This window comes from Aulonocara stuartgranti, assembly GCF_965226115.1.
Source record: "Aulonocara stuartgranti genome assembly, chromosome: 12".
In the NCBI taxonomy this organism is placed as follows: Eukaryota; Metazoa; Chordata; class Actinopteri; order Cichliformes; family Cichlidae; genus Aulonocara; species Aulonocara stuartgranti.
Window position 1 is genome coordinate 32,316,563 of NC_138948.1, and position 17,787 is coordinate 32,334,349.

The 17,787-nt window shown below is 44.6% G+C and overlaps 1 protein-coding gene and 1 long non-coding RNA gene across 2 annotated transcripts in view; both read left to right on the top strand.

The window, feature by feature from the left end:
* Positions 1–17,787, top strand: part of LOC309718802 — a 120,920-nt gene that overhangs the window by 15,957 nt on the left and 87,176 nt on the right. The gene's annotated exons all lie outside the window — the stretch shown is intronic.
* tacr1a (tachykinin receptor 1a) overlaps positions 1–17,787 on the top strand; it is a 53,591-nt gene that overhangs the window by 9,883 nt on the left and 25,921 nt on the right. The window contains exon 2 of the mRNA XM_082554362.1: positions 10,320–10,514. Within this exon, the coding sequence (XP_082410488.1) occupies positions 10,320–10,514 (195 nt within the window). The remainder of the gene's footprint in view (positions 1–10,319; positions 10,515–17,787) is intronic.

Here is a 17,787-nt window from a genome sequence, read left to right on the forward strand (position 1 = left end):
GAAGTTATTCTGGCTTCTTCCTCCCTTCTGCTTCTCCATGATTCATGCCTTGTACATAAAAAATGGGAAGAAAGGGATCACTCCTCACGAGAGGATTCTCTGACGTGACTAATCAGGAAAAATGCTGACAGAGCATTGCTTTGCTTTGCAAATTAGCATGAATATTAGCACAGAATTTTCATTTGATGCTATTAAGTTTTTCCCCATTTGAGTTCCCAAACTATGCACAAATTTAATCCAATTTGTTTTATTTGTTAATTAATATGCAAAACCACAATCTAATTCAATATCCAATTAGGCACTCCACAAAATTGAAACATCAAGTTCATTTTATTAATCAGGGTAAGTAAGAATAATGCTGATACAACAACAAACTGGGAGATTAAAACAGAATAGTGAAACAAGCTGATGAAATAAACATGCTAAATAGCCATGCTAGTGAAACCTAGAAACCTGCTATATTATGTTTATTGAGGCAGATATGGACTGCACCTCTAATGCACAAAGAGAACTCGGGGTACAGCAGCGTTACAGGGAACGGTAAAAATGCTTTATCACTTTATCCTACAGTTAGGTACAAGTACTGTACCTCTGAATATGGTAGTAAGAATAGCTCTGTGCAATTAGTGACCAAAAAATATACCTTCATTTATTCACTCTCACATTCACACAATGGTGGAGGCAAGCTACAGTTGTAGCCACAGTTGCCCTGGGGCAGACTGACAGAAGTGAGGTCGCCATATCATGCCATCGGCCTCTCTGGCCAACACCAGTAGGCGGTAGGTGAAGTGTCTTGCCCAAGGACACAACGACCAAGACAGACAGAGCAGGGCATCGAACCGATAACTTTCCGGTTACAAGATGAGCTTCCCAACCCCCTGAACCACAGTTGCTCCAAATTGCAGAGCAAAGTACAGACCCTTGCATTTTTCCCATTTAAATATATGGCTATATGTTTTTAGTAGACAACAATGGCCGTAAGAAACACAATTTTCACTTATTAAGATTACTTTGACTATCATATCAATCTATTTGTCACAGCTGGGGCAGCAGTCGTGTGGTGTATTGAGAAAAGGAGCCAAAATGCAGGTACTGGCTGGGGTGCGAGTGAGTGTTTATTTACAGAAGTGACAAAAACAATCAATCAAGGCTTTATTCGCCACATGCAGGTTGCCCTGCAGTGAAATAAGACCCCCCCGACCTTAAACCCACACACACACACACACACGGGGATACAGGTCGGAGATCGGTAACGTTACAGAAAAAGAAAGAAAGAAAAAAAAAAAAAAAAAAAAAAAAATAAAAAAATACAACAACACTGAAATATACACTGCAATGGGAAAGTACAAGAGGAAAAAAAGAGACCTCTACTCATGCTGGGTTCCTGTGGGAGGACAGCATGAGAACAGGAAACAAAAAAACTCCTCTGCACAAAAGAGCACATAAATGTCCACAGCACAACATTATGGAACACGTGACAAGCCACAGGGTCGGGTGGGGGTTGAGGAGTAATCCGAAGCGAACACAGCAGCCATCCTGCCCAGCGCTACCATTCCAGCGCGGGCCATACCATTCCGGGCTCAGACCCGCCGTGTTCCCAGGAGGGAACAAGCATCGAAGGCATTTGGAAAGGGAGGGGGGATGAGTGTGTGGATATCAGTGTGTATGTATGTATGTATGTATGTATGTGTGTGTGTGCGCGTGTCCAGAGTTCAGCTGAGACAGTGTCCTTCGCCCTGCCAGGCTAAGTAAACAGTCTTCCAGCCAACCCAGGTGCCCTTGCATGGAATGGGAAGGAACAGACTAAACACAGTCGTTATCAGGGTGTTTTTGTTCGGCTCCAGCCTTGCGACCGCAGCTGGCGCCGAAAGGGTATCCGCATGAAGGGATGGTGCTTTTTACTTTAGTGCGAACAGCTCATATGAATTTCAAAGCTGTTCTAACAGTCCAACACTGGTCTCTCAATCTCCCGTTGGAGAGCCGTGAGCTTCTCCATGATGTTATCAAACTTGCGCTCTGTGATGTTGTCATTCTTGTGCTCAAAGAGCCGATTCTGAGAACTCACTACCACAGCGAGCCTCCCCAAGATGTCATCCAATTTGCGCTCAGAGATGTTATTCCGAGCGAGCCCCTCCAAGATGTATCCAGTCTGCACTCAGAGATCTTATTCTGACTATTCACGGCAGCCGTGCGTTCTCCAAGATCTTATCCGTGCTGCACTCAATGAGCCCATTTTGAGAAACTCACGCCTTGTCCCATCGTTTCAATCCCAGTGGGCAGCCTTGTGGGGGTTTGAACAGCCGGTTCTGCTTTCTTAAATCTTTGATAAGTCAGGGCCAAGCCAGCTCCGATCAGAAAGAACCCTGTTACCATGGTTCCGAATAGGTAGATATCTTCAGCACTCAGGCTCACCCAAGCCCAAACTTCTCGTTGAGAAAGGGGTGTCAATTGCATTTAGGGACCAGTAGATCAAATCCATAATTCCTCCTTTAGGTTTTAGAGAACAGACTGTGAGAGAGTGTTCCAGGGAAAAGTAATACAAAAACACGAGACTAGACAAGGACATAAGACTAACCTGAAACCAAACACTCACAGGAGGAGGAGCAAAATGCACAGAGAAAGATGGCAGAGAGATGCAGAAAGAACACCGGGTTACACAGCGTAATGCAGGGTTACACAGAGTAACGCAGACGACACGACAGAGAGCACAGGAATACACAGGGCTCATATACACAGGGCGGTGATCAGGAAATGGGCAACAGGAGGGAGACACAGCTGGGAGAAACTAGGCTAACGAGGGGAAAAGTACAACTGAACACATTGACATCAGGCATGAACATGAACCTTCAAAGTAAAACACTTTACTAAGACACGGACTAGACAGAGTGAGACAGACTTGACACGGAACTAAACCTACAAAAATAATAACCATAATCAAAACAGTATCACTAAATAATCAGAACATAAATCATAATCAGAAACACACCAAAACATAAGAAACAGAAAAAGCTGGGTCAAAATAACCCAGAACCATGACACTATTGACCTTGAAAGAGAGGTCAGAGTTCAAATTACATAATATTTTAAATCTTTATACAGTTTCTTCTAAATGCTGTCAATACACAAACACACTTGTAAGGATAGTTTCTAAGTTGGTCGATTTTCAACCAATAAATCATTTTGCTGACTTTGGTGGATATAAGCCAAATTTTAACAAACTGTTAACATGACCCCACTCTACACCGTTACAAAGTTTTATCAGAAATCATTCAAAGCTTTTTAAGCTTCTATGTTTGCAAACAGAATGATGACATACGCGCACACACACATGCAAACACTACCAAAAACATAACCTTGTTAGCAACATTCAGTATTCTAACTGATGATTTGGTTATGGTAGTGGCTTATCTCATGCCATGGTACTGACAGCGTGCCTCACTCTGTTTATTAGGTAGGGTATGCTTTGCAGTTATGCAGTTGTTACAACATCAACCTGTTGATGCTTATCCTAAGCTTGAATTGTCATATGGCTCTTCAAAAAACCAAGGAAACTGTAGGGTCTACTAGTTGTTGTGATCAAGCTAATCGTTAAATATGATTATAGCTGATCGATCAGGAAGTTGCAACAAGATGTAGCTAAGCTGATTTGTTTAGCTAAATTAAATTTCATTCTTCCCAACAACAGTCATCCACACCTCATGATGAGAGCACTAGGAGGAAAGCAGGAAGAGCATGTTTTGTCCTTTCCTATCAGAGATACAGTAAAATGTGTGGTCATGTTTTAGTCACCAGTAATCAGACATTGCTAACGTACAAGGACTCGCACAAATGTAGCAAAGTGCTGTTTGAGCTGCTGATTTGCTGTTAAACGCTGATATGAAGTGTTACTATGGTTACTCATTTGAGAAGTCAAGGGCATGTCGGCCACAAAACACCTAATATAGAAGAATATAGAAATATAGAAGAGTTATATCATTATAATTAATTAGTGGTGAGAGGAGATACCATCATATACGTTCGCAAACATGATCTCATTGAAACAAAAAAAAACATTGTTATTTTATGTGCTGCAAATATTTCAAAAGACAAGTCGCTCTCAGATCTTCGGTAAATGCACATGCATCATTTAGTCTCAGACATTTAGATAATTTTGAAAAGGTGCCACAGAGCCATGTCACCTCTGAGCAAAAAAAATAAATAAATACTGATTTTAACACTTGTCATTTCCTGTCACTGAACAAAATCTACTCAGGTTAGAGCTTGGAAAAAACAGCCATGAGACTGGATGTGTCTAATTGAGGGCACTTAGCTGACTGGTGGCTGCTGTTATTAATGTTATTATTTAATTTGGTGTCTGTATAGGAAGTTAAAAAAAAATAAGCTACAAGATAATTGAGTGTGGTGGTGCTGAAGTAATTTAAATTACTAGCTTAACTTTGGCTCCATTATTATAAGGCCACATAGGACTGCAAATTTTGACAGTATTTAGTTTTTCTTATACAGGGAGTGCAGAATTATTAGGCAAGTTGTATTTTTGAGGAATAATTTCATTATTGAACAACAACCATGTTCTCAATGAAGCCAAAAAACTCAATATCAAAGCTGAAAGTTTTTGGAAGTAGTTTTTAGTTTGCTTTTAGTTTTAGCTATTTTAGGGGGATATCTGTGTGTGCAGGTGACTATTACTGTGCATAATTAGTAGGCAACTTAACAAAAAACAAATATATACCCATTTCAATTTTTTTTTTTTACCAGTGACACCAATATAACATCTCCACATTCACAAATATACATTTCTGACATTCAAAAACAAAACAAAAACAAATCAGCGACCAATATAGCCACCTGTCTTTGCAAGGACACTCAAAAGCCTGCCATCCATGGATTCTGTCAGTGTTTTGATCTGTTCACCATCAACATTGCGTGCAGCAGCAACCACAGCCTCCCAGACACTGTTCAGAGAGGTGTACTGTTTTCCCACCTTGTAAATCTCACATTTGATGATGGACCACAGGTTCTCAATGGGGTTCAGATCAGGTGAACAAGGTGGCCATGTCATTAGTTTTTCTTCTTTTATACCCTTTCTTGCCAGCCACGCTGTGGAGTACTTGGACGCGTGTGATGGAGCATTGTCCTGCATGGAAATCGTGTTTTTCTTGAAGGATGCAGACTTCTTCCTGTACCACTGCGTGAAGAAGGTGTCTTCCAGAAACTGGCAGTAGGACTGGGAGTTGAGCTTGACTCCATCCTCAACCCGAAAAGGCCCCACAAGCTCATCTTTGATGATACCAGCCCAAACCAGTACTCCACCTCCACCTTGCTGGCGTCTGAGTCGGACTGGAGCTCTCTGCCCTTTACCAATCCAGCCACGGGCCCATCCATCTGGCCCATCAAGACTCACTCTCATTTCATCAGTCCATAAAACCTTAGAAAAACCAGTCTTGAGATATTTCTTGGCCCAGTCTTGACGTTTCAGCTTGTGTGTCTTGTTCAGTGGTGGTCGTCTTTCAGCCATTCTTACCTTGGCCATGTCTCTGAGTATTGCACACCTTGTGCTTTTGGGCACTCCAGTGATGTTGCAGCTCTGAAATATGGGCAAACTGGTGGCAAGTGGCATCTTGGCAGGTGCACGCTTGACTTTTCTCAGTTCATGGGCAGTTATTTTGCGCCTTGGTTTTTCCACACGCTTCTTGTGACCCTGTTGACTATTTTGAATGAAACGCTTGATTGTTTCGAGCCTATACAGCTTGGAGTAAGACAACATGCATGAAGAGGATGATGTGGACAAAATACTCATTTGCCTAATAATTCTGCACTCCCTGTAAATGTAAAACACAGGGAAGGGACAGTGAACTAGGAACTATAAATATGACACAAGCAGAAAACAATAAAAAGAACCAAACCCATGACAAACAATAAATCAAAGAATATAACTTAAACCAGAATTACACAAACTGGGTCACAACTAGATGTCATCTATGTAGATGAGGAGGCTAATTTTTCTCCATTTTGAGGGGATTCGTGCCTATGCATAGCAATATATGGGACAGGGCATCTCCTTGGTAAATCCAACACTTAACCTTCTAGGACCTGGCGTCCACATATGTGGACATCACATTGTGCGTTATTTAGACCAAAATACTCAATTTTGCTCTACAAGGGCCTGATATCTACTTACGAGGACATTATACTGCTACTGTTCTATCAAAATTTAAATGAATACCTTCATATGTGGCTCTGATTTTTCATAAAAACAAAAATAAGGTAAAATGCATGTCGTGGAAGAGTTCGGGTCTTAGGAGGTTAATGGTGACTTGCGTAATTGGTTTGAAGTTGGCCTTTAGTGTTGCCACGTCCCTGAAATCCTCATCAATCCTCATTTGCCATTTCTGCGATTTCGCATCTCATCCAGTAGCAGCTGGTTCATTTGTGCTGTCGTGCTCATTGAGTGCAGTTCGTTTCTTTAGCCAGTAAGTGTGAATGGTGCTGTCCAACTCATCATACTTGAGACACTTTCTTGGATGTCTGCTGCTGGGATGGTAACTGGTTTCTATTCAGGGAAGTCCCTGTGGACTGCTCCTATTGGTTTTGCATGAGTGAGTGGTGGCTGAAGGATTTACAGGTATGCAAAGAGTCTATAATGGCAACAACAGATGCAATACTTCAAATTACATCTCACAAACACAATGAACTCTCACATACAGAAACACACACAAGCTTTGCTACCATCATCCAGCTTCCAGCTACAGATGGAAATTTACGTAATTTGCTGCAAAAAGAAATAGTAAACCAAAAAAAGATGAAGGACCACAAGAAATAGATTAACAATACAATTACCACCGCCTACATTCAAATACAATTTCTGAAAAAAATAAAATAAATAATTAATCAATCACCTTTACTGTCTCATTCTTAATCACTTACATTACAGGAAAACTCTGCAGCAGGTTCATGGTGTTTATATTGAACCACTGCATTGCCATTGCAGTTTTAGGTTCAATTTGTGGATAACTGGAGGTGTATGTCAGACATGACATCCAGCATTTACTGCCCAAGCTACCTGCTACCTTGTGAGAGGGAATCCTATTGAGAGGAATCAGATATTGCCTACAGACAGATGTTTGAAGTACAAAGTCTCAAGGGTGTGTTTACCAAGATATGAATGAAGGGGAGGGAAACACAGGGGTGCTAAGATCTCTACCAGCAAATCCATGAAAATGAAATTACTTTCGGGTAAAGAAGTGTGTCTGTGTCTGAATGTGTTTTTTATTTATTTTTTTTTGTAACTGCAGGAGAAGATTAATCTAACAGAACCAGGCCCCAGGTGCAGGCTGTGTGAAGATGCCCCTGAGACAATACAGCACATAAAAGCAGGGTGCAAGATGCTAGCAGGCAAAGCATACATGGAACGCCATAACCAAGTGGCTGACATAGTGTACAAGAACATCTGTACGGAGTGTGGCCTAAGTCCCAAGGTCAATATGAGACACACTCCCCCTAGGGTGGTTGAGAGTGACCAAGCTAAGATCCTGTGGGACTTCCAAATACAGTAAGACCCACTGGTGATGGCTTACCAACCAGAAATGATAGTGGTAGACAAGCAGAGGAAGATGGTTGTAGTAATAAATGTAGCTATACTGAATTGGGGCAACATCAGGAGGAAGGAACATGAAAAGCTCAAGAAAAACCAAGGGCCGAGAGAAGAACTCGAGAACATGCGGAGGGTGAAGGCAAGTGTAGTTTGGTGTCCAGTTTGCATGCCAGTAGGGATAATAATGGTGATTTGGGCTTTTGGGCAAGCGGACCACTGTTCTCTGCAGGTGTGTGTTTGAATCTGACATCACCAGCTTAAATATGACTCACCTACATGAAGGAAAAGCCACATGGCTGCCAGAGCCTTTTGAAGTAGAGCTAAGGTAAAGCCGAGGTACTGATCTCCCGCTTTCAGTGGACTGCAGGGAGCATTTGATTTTAAAAGCCTGCTCTTGTGCTTGATATAATTAGAGTGAGAATATCCATTTAGCAGATTCATTTGGGTTATTAGTGGGATTAAGCCTTTAATTAGACCTCTTTGGCTCAGGATGGCATTTGGCTGGAGAGCTTTTCTGAAAAGAGACGAAAATTAGTAACAGTATACTGTGTACAACAAAAATATCAACATTATAGGCTTTTCACATAGTGTGGGAATTTAGTAATTGAAACTGAAAATCCTTGAGAAATGACTTCCATAAAGAAAACACTTCACCAGATAAGCATACCTTCAAGATTATGGAGCTAGCAGGAAAAACATGAATTAAAGTGCAACTCAGTCAATACAACCAAATCTCTAATAAATGTAAGTCAAAAATCTATACAGAGGTTTAAAATAAGAACTGATGGGGAGTTGATAATTATTTCTTTCTCTCCCTGAAGTATTGTATTTTCAATGAGGAGAAATGAGATCCAACAGAAAAATGACTTTAGATGGACTTTGTAATGAAGCTCAGTGTCAATGATGTGCAAGGTCATTTTAAGTGATTCCTGCACCTCTTCGTCTCTGATGAGGAGCATGAACATGGCAGTGTGAAATCACTACGGAAACGTCGAGGGAGCCTGATGGGAATCCTTCACACATTTTATGAAACACTTTTATGTTGTAATTCCAGTGTCTCTCTAGTAGTGCTGCCACAAACGATTATTTTGATAGTCGACTAGTCAACGATTATTTTTGCGATTAGTCGACTAATCAGATCATGCATCCATTGGACGTAAAACGTACAGCTTATTGCACCAGCATGCATCTGCTCTTATATAACTATCATCTTTAAGTGTTTAAGGTATGTGCTAACTAAAAATAAAGGCAAGATGATAGTTTAGTTGAGGGGCAATCGTGGCTCAAGAGTTGGGAGTTCGCCTTGTAATCGGAAGGTTGCCGGTTCGACCCCTGGCTTGGACAGTCTCGTTGTTGTGTCCTTGGGCAAGACACTTCACCCGTTGCCTACTGGTGGTGGTCAGAGGGCCCGGTGCCTCTGTCAGTGCGCCCCAAGGTGGCTACAATGTAGCTTGCCATCACCTGTGTGTGAATGGGTAGATGACTGGATATGGCTGGATATGTAAAGCGCTTTGGGGTCCTTAGGGACTAGTAAAGCGCTATATAAATACAGGCCATTTACCATTTTATTAAATTTTAATGAAATTTGCAGATTGTTTCGGTGAAGTTTAATAAACTCCTTGCTATCTAAAATATAACAGGACACCGGAGTATATTCTCCAGCATCTCACACTTCTGATAATCAGTTGTCTGCTTGACGTTTATTTAGCTGTGTAAAAACTATAACTTTAATCTCAGCCAAACAGATTTACTCAGGAATAAATAAAATACTAAAAAAAAGCCAAACAATAAAATTTTTAAGTTATCTAAGTGACTTATATATGTTTAACCTGAGTAGCGAAAGACAGCGGTGGGTTTGAAAACGATTTGCCCGGAGTCCGGGGTTCTCACCGGCTCTAGTGAGCTTTGCCCCCGGCTAGCTATCGAGCTAGTGGGTAACAGATGTCGGAGCGCTTTTGAAAATATGTGGTGTCTTGATAAACTGAGCAGATATTTGAGGTTTACACAGCTACATTCTTGCTTGAAAATATGTTAAACTTTATTTTGTGAACCAGAAAGAATAATAAGAGTAACATTAAAACTAACCAGCTGCCGCCATTATTGGAAACTGAGCTGGGCTGCGCTATGAATTCTGGGACAGAGCTACTTCTTCTTCTTCGGGGTTTAACGGCAGCTGGCATCCTTGTACATGCAGTGCTGCCATCTTCTGTTTCAGTCCGTTATTACACTCTTAAATCCTACTACTTATTCATGCGTCTTTTGTGATCTTACAAAGCTTCAATCGACGCGTCGACTATAAAATCAGTCGTCAATGATTTTGATTGTCGACGTAATCGTGACTAGACCACTAATCGTAGCAGCCCTACTCTCTAGGGAGCATAGTTTCACGATCCCGTGCAGAAAAAAATCATCTTCAAAGTCTAAATAATTTTTGAACAAATGAAAACGTCATGTGATTTTCAACCTGTAAATATGAAAGAAAAAAGGTCATGTTTTTACTGGTGCTGAGTGGGCAAGTACGTGTGAATATTCACATCCCAGAGGTCATGTTCAAGTTACTCTCAAGAAACTCTATTTCTGTGAGTGTTTTTACTCTTTGCCCACGTCAAGGACTTAAATAACTTGTGATCCCATGCTAAAAAAAAAAAAAATCTTCTATCTGTAAAGCTCTTTATTCTGTCCTATATTCTTCTTTCATGTAAACCATGAAGCATTTGTGTCCCTGCAGGTACATGGCCATCATCCACCCTCTGCAGCAGCGCATGTCCTCCACAGAGACCAAGGTGGTGGTGGGTGTGATCTGGGTTCTGGCTCTGCTCCTGGCTTTTCCTCAGTACTACTATTCCAACACGGCTGAGGTCCCTGGCCGTGTGGTGTGTTACATCGACTGGCCAGAATACACTGTGTTTGACTTCAAAAAGATGTGAGTGAGTCTCTCTGGCAAGCAGCTATTCAAGTCAACAAGCCTAGCTAATTATTTTCCCATCAACAACAAATTTTTGGGAGGTTTGTGAAATTTGTGTGTATTCAGTGAAAATGATTAAAGCTTTCAAAGTAAGTCAAGTGACGGCACTCAGACAAACCGCCTGTGGGACAACAAAAAAGAAAAGCTGACTCAAAAGCCTAATGTAAACAGAACCTACGGCCTCATTTGGCTGTTTATTAAACCACAGAAGACTGACTGCATGTGGTGCATTTTGGACAAGTGCCCTTGCTGAGCTATTGATTCCAGCTTGTCTAAAAGCCAGCCTCAATTCTATAAATGAAAGAGCCTGTTCAGTCATCAACTTAAGTAGCCAAATGTGGACTTGATTTATTTTTTATTTTGTTATCTGAAATGCGACAGATTAAGAGAGTTAAGCCAGAGGGTCACACAGAATTCAAAATAGAGTTATTACCAGCATTCAAGGAAATTTTACTCCTGAGGTTTCTAATTCAGTCATGTGGAGTCAAAGTCTTCTCTCTTATACTGCTGAATATTCAGTAGCTCATTTTCTTCTTTTCAGCACTTTGCTGTGATTTTTATTTAAAAGTGGTCATTGTCTCTCATGCAGCAAAAACACCTTTTCATTAATGTTCTCTTTACTGGGGAACATTTGGAAGAAACATCTGCCTGGCAGACACTACACATTTACACATTTAACCAGTTTTAATGCACTGCTACAGCCTATTACTGTCACATTTTTATAAACCAGGCTGCTTTTAGGTTTTATGACAATTGGCAAAAAGAGGAATAGGTATTTTACTCAATAATACAATAACAAACATGAAGTTATTGTCATGATTCGTTGTGTGGCAGGCAGGAGAAGGACCCAAGATGCAGACTCACAGACACGGGGATAAACTTACAGATCACAGTTTTAATGCTGGCTTAATGGTGAAACACAAAACAGTACTGAACTAAACTGGAAAAACTAAACATGAGATGTACCAGGAACCACGGGGAGAATAACACACAACATGAGGGAGAACGCGACGCCGAACAGAGGGAGACGCAGACAGAAATACACAGAGGGTTAACGAGGAAAGTGGGAACACACGGGGAACACAGCTGACACAGATAACCATAACGAGACAGGGCGGGGTGAACATAACACTGACGGGAGACGGGCAGAGTCAAGCAGGAAGTACAGAGGTTCAGACAGGAGGAGAGAGCACGGGGAGAACACAGACATAACAGGCTGGGGAAAACATGGAATAAAACACGAAAGGGGACAAGGGCTCATGAATACATAGAGGGGCACACAGGGGGTGAGAGTCACAAAGGGAAAGCACACAGGGAACAACATAACAGGGCAACTCAGGAAACAGAACCTAAACAGGGAACTGAATACAAAAATACAAGAGAACTAAGAATACTGGGCCAACACGGCCCAGGACCATGACATCACCCCCCCCCCCCCCCCCCCCCCCCCACCCCACAAGGGCAGGCTCCAGACAGCCCAAACACAGGAAAACAAAAACCAAACAGAAAACGATCCAGGGCGGGCGGCGGGGGCCCAGGACGGAGGGCTCGGAACAAAAAACAAAAACGAACAGCAGAAAACACAGGAGCACAAGACCATAGTTCAAATAAAGTTCAGGGGGCCGACCCAGAGCCCACCGGCACAAAAGTTCACGGGTCACACGGTCGGGGGGCCGACCGGGCGGGTGGCACCGGTGACAGAGCTGGTCCGGAGGCCGGCCGCGCGGAAGGCAGCGGCGGCGACGAAGGAGACGACGGAGCAGTTCAGGGGGCCGGCCGCGCGGAAGGCAGCGGCGGCTCTCCAGTGTCAGGCGCACTGGCCGAGGCCCGGTGGGCACAGGACCAGTCGAGGCGGGACCAGTCGAGGCAGGAGACTCAGAGGCTGGGCCAGACGAGGACGAGGACTCTGAGGCGGGGCCAGACGAGGACGAAGACTCTGAGGCGGGGCCAGACGAGGACGAAGACTCTGAGGCTGAGGCTGGACCAGGCGGAGCTGCAGAGGCTGATGGAGGCTGAACGGGCCCCTCGGACCCTCCAGCGGAGACAGGAGGCTGAACGGGCCCCTCGGACCCTCCAGCGGAGACAGGAGGCTGAACGGGCCCCTCGGACCCTCCAGCGGAGACAGGAGGCTGAACGGGCCCCTCGGGCCCTCCAGCTGACGTGACGCGAAGCGGTGGCGTCACCGCAGGGTGCCGGATAGGCACACCTGGGAGTCCAACAGCAGACGCAGGACAAACAGTTATGAAGGCCCCTGGCTGGACTAGGAGCTGAGGAAACACAGGCTGCTGAGGCACAAACCCAGAGAGAGAGAGCAGGTAAAAAACAGTCTATAGGGCTTAACATCTTAACACAAGAAACCATGAAGTGGACAGTGGTAGGGACCACCAGTTCTGAGCCAGCATTCATTAGGTTCCCAAAGTCTGCATCAGTCCAAAGTGGCTCAGAGGTTACTAGCCCAGTCTGTGTAGTCCTAGGAGAGGTCAACATAAGCTGGTTGGACTCAACCGGTGGTAGTGTGCGGCTCAGAGGAGCTGGTTCGACCATACGGAAAACAAGAACCACCACTCGATCCACAAAAACAAAGCTTAGATCATCAGGAGCTGACTCCTGGAAAAACGGTAAATACACAGATATGGACCTAACCAATGGCACCGTGGTAGCATGACTGTGGTGTGTTGGATGGATGTGTTTGTTGGAACCCGTACCTGCAGTGATCTGTGGCTTCAGAGTGCTAACCCTATTGAGTGGAGAGACAGATACAGGTGAAACGGTACGTGAACCATTAACTGAAGCAGGTGACACTTCAGGCTGAGAGAGGGTGGTTACGACATTGTTCGGGGCCAAAACCCTATCTAGTGACGAGTTCATAGAGGCAGGAGAAAATGGTGTCACATAAAGCCTGACCCCAGCTTCCATCTCCTGAGTGGTGGTTATGGTGCTGGAGCAAAACAGTTCAGAACCACCTGGTTTATTACCTATGGGGAGACAGGAGACGTGTTGTGACATTACAGTGTCCTGGTCACCGTGATCTGCTGTTATGTGTGCATCTTGGTAACATGCTAGGGGTTCATGACCAGTGTTCACAGTCTCTGGTTCGTGAAAAGCAAGTGTAGCTGGGCACACCGGAGCACTAGCTATGCTTTCGTTGCCTTCATTCAGTGACTGATGGAGGAGCAGGGCCGGCTCAGGAGGGAAGAGAGAAACCACAGGCAACTCAGATTTAGTTGGAACTGCAGACACGGAAAGAGACACCAAAGGAAACACCTCCCTACCGTTATTAAAACCAAAGGCAGTGGGAAACCTTGTCAGTCTGTGAATCGAGTCTGTGGTCCCTGCCGGGTTGAGTGAAGCGGGAGCGGAACTGTCTCTGGCCTGCGGCTCGGTGAATGGCTCATTGCTAGCCACCTCACCGGCTAAGTCCGTAGCCTCCTCACATGCCTTCCGCTCAGAGGTAACTTGGAGCGACTGGACAGTTTCACTCACCTCCGAGCGTCGGACGATGCGGTGGCGACGCGAACGCCGTTTTCTTTTGGCCGTGGGCCCCGTAGACGTGGGAGATGGAGGCTCCTGAGGCGTCGCAGCGGCTGAGGAGGCGGTAGTAAGCGGAGTGGCAGGCGGGAGTCCCAGGCAACTCCGGGGGCCCCCAAGGGCTAGCCGTGTCCCGCGGAAAACCTCATCGTAGGGGGGAGCGAGCCATGGCTCCTCTCGTAGCTCTTCCTCCAGTTGCTGCCGCTCCTCGAGGTCGGAATCCGCGCCCCCCACAGCCACCTCGTGTTGCTCAGTGGAGGGCAGAACGGGCCGTGGCGGTGCGCGACAGCGGCGGGAACGCCGTTTCCTCTTAGGGGCGGCCGTGGGCTCAGCCTGGCCTTCCGTGGCGACCGGCTCCTCGCCCTCAGACCACATCCGTGCCAGGCAGGAAGCAGGAGACGAGTAGCCCGATCGTGGCGGCGAGGGTGGGTGGTCGGTCTGTGGTGGGACAGCTGACGAGAGCTCCTCCTCGGTGATAAGCCAGGGCTTCCAACGGAGCTCGTCCTCCCGATACGCCCGTAACACCTGCTGCTGCTCCTCTTCACCGAAGTCGCTGGCCTCTGGCATCTCCGTGCGCCACGTAGTGTAGACAGGCGGTGGCGAAGATGTAGAAGCCGATGAGAAGCGAACAGGCGGCGTAACGGTGGTGAGCCCCATGGTCCCGATCCTGACCGTTTCCGGTTCTTTCTGGGACAGCTGCCCCGGGCGGATGCCCACGGCGGACACAAGAAAGTCCCGGATGTGGGGGCGCAGCGCGCCGAATAGCCACGGGAGCCCGGACACCATCCGCTGAAGACGGACGGCTACAGTCTCCCGGTATTCGCCTCTAGGCAGCGTCGCCCATTCCTCACAGTGGTATTCCACCGTGTAGACCAAGTCTTCCTGGAGGTCCGCGGAGGGGTTGTGAGCTGCTGGGTCCAGTTCGTGGTCGCGTTCTTCTGTCATGATTCGTTGTGTGGCAGGCAGGAGAAGGACCCAAGATGCAGACTCACAGACACAGGGATAAACTTACAGATCACAGTTTTAATGCTGGCTTAATGGTGAAACACAAAACAGTACTGAACTAAACTGGAAAAACTAAACATGAGATGTACCAGGAACCACGGGGAGAATAACACACAACATGAGGGAGAACGCGACGCCGAACAGAGGGAGACGCAGACAGAAATACACAGAGGGTTAACGAGGAAAGTGGGAACACACGGGGAACACAGCTGACACAGATAACCATAACGAGACAGGGCGGGGTGAACATAACACTGACGGGAGACGGGCAGAGTCAAACAGGAAGTACAGAGGTTCAGACAGGAGGAGAGAGCACAGGGAGAACACAGACATAACAGGCTGGGGAAAACATGGAATAAAACACGAAAGGGGACAAGGGCTCATGAATACACAGAGGGGCACACAGGGGGTGAGAGTCACAAAGGGAAAGCACACAGGGAACAACATAACAGGGCAACTCAGGAAACAGAACCTAAACAGGGAACTGAATACAAAAATACAAGAGAACTAAGAATACTGGGCCAACACGGCCCAGGACCATGACAGTTATGATTTAATGGCTAATTTAAAATACTAATAAATGCAAAAATCAAGAATATCACTTCAAATGTGTAGGTCAGAAACTTTGGAGTTTTTGTTAGTTAAATGGTGGGAACTAATTAGTTAGTTGAATATCTTTTAATTACTTAAGTCTGTCTTATGGAGAAGTTTGATGGAAGCAACTATTGTTTTCTGCTGAAGTTTTCACATCCTAATCATACTGTTGGAAGTCCGGGCTACCGACTGGCTCCCTAAATTATCTGTATTTTCCAGTTTAGGCTGATTTCAAAGAGCCTTTAGTGCCAAAATCTTTTAGCATCAGACTGTGTTTATTCTTCTGAAGACAGAAGGCAAAACCCAAACAACACACCCTTAGAGAAGTAGATGTGGACCTTAAGTGAAACAGCATTTAAACAGAAAAATAATATCACTAAAAGCTGCAAAAACCTAGTAGTAAACAGAGTACTAAATGATATTAAGTCAGAAAAACATGAAAGGAGGAGCTGGGGTGGATTTGTGTTTCAGAGTGGATCGCAGATGGGCAGCAACAACTGTGGGCAGGGTGCAGCAGCTTAAATATTGTGCCCTATCTGAGATTTGGATTGGATGGACCCACCGGCCAATGGCTTGGTGTTGAGATGAGCTCACCTGTTGAGATTGGTGCTGTGCTTGACTTTGTGGTCTGCTTGAACTAATGCCTGATGTTATCCACTGGCAGATTTGAGTACTCTCATCATGTATTATATGAAACTGTGTGAGTGCTGCAGAGGTTTGACAAGATGTGTGGCAGATATTTGGATGAGAGATGCTGCAAGTTAAAGAAGGTTAAAACAGGCTCTTCAAATGGTTTACTACTACTATGTGAGCCTGGTCAGGCAGTTCATTCAGGCATGACCAGTCAGCACCCTTTCCTCCAATTATCATGTTTCCTCTGGTTGCTAAAATAGGACCAAAGAGCTTTCATATCAAGGCAGTGAGTGAACATTAACATGAATCATTTTAACACCATATTTATGCATTGCCTGAGCAGAGGAAACAGCAAAAGCTGTCACTTCTGTCGAAGTGCTCCAAATGCATTTCCCCTCACCCCGTGATCTGAGATCAAAGAAAAGGCAAAGAAATGTATTGTTGTGCAAATGCGCCTGTTAATCTTCTCTCTGCACACACGGACACCTTGCTGTGTTATACAAACTTCAGAAGGTGCTTTAGCCAAAGCTGGATAAACACAGCATATCTAAAAAGGACGAATCCCCACTTTACACCACCCCAGTGACCTGCAGTTTCTCCTGCTTGTCTTCTTGTAATCCTAGTGGGATGACTGTCCAATACCACATATGATGCCAATAACACAGGTAGATTCTACAAATGTTAACACAGAAAAACACCCACACAATGACACACAAACACAGGCTGATCGCAGCCCCACTGATGGCACCCTCTCAGCTCATCAGCAGCGATGTTTACTCTGCTTCGGTGCCAGTCTGCCACTGCCGTCCCCATATTCTCCCACATTTCTCCATGGAAATATAGCTTATTATGAACATCACAACAGCAATTTCATTGTTCATGATGGGGTGCCTGCTACACTTATTATTTTTTTTAATGAAACCATAATCAGTGACATGCCGGAGCTGAGTGAGAAAACAGTTACTAAGCTGAGCTAACAAGACTGTAAATGACACTTGTGATTAAAGCCCAACGCTTTGACTTTGCAGTCAGTGGGAATTAGTATGCAAGGTCTCATAGGTGGGTATTAATAGATGTTACTGCATGCTTTCACTGACAGCTTACAAACTATTCCCCCTTAACATGCTACAGCATGTTTTGGGCATTGTAAAATTGCACGACATGAGCCTGTCATTAGTGACAGTGAAGCAGTCTGGAGTTGTCCTCCTGTTACCTCCAGTAATCTTTTGCCTCTGTTAGCAAGAAAAGTCAAAAAACAGCTGACCTTCCTTCCATATATATCTATAAAGTTATCTATCTATATATCTATATATAGATATATTTATTTATGTATTTATATTTATATGAACGCTACTATTGAACAACAGGCATGCATCCATTTGTTCCCATGTGTTAAAAATGTATTCCATATTCATTAATTATTATGCATTTAAAGACACACATGCACACACACACATTAACCTGTATATAT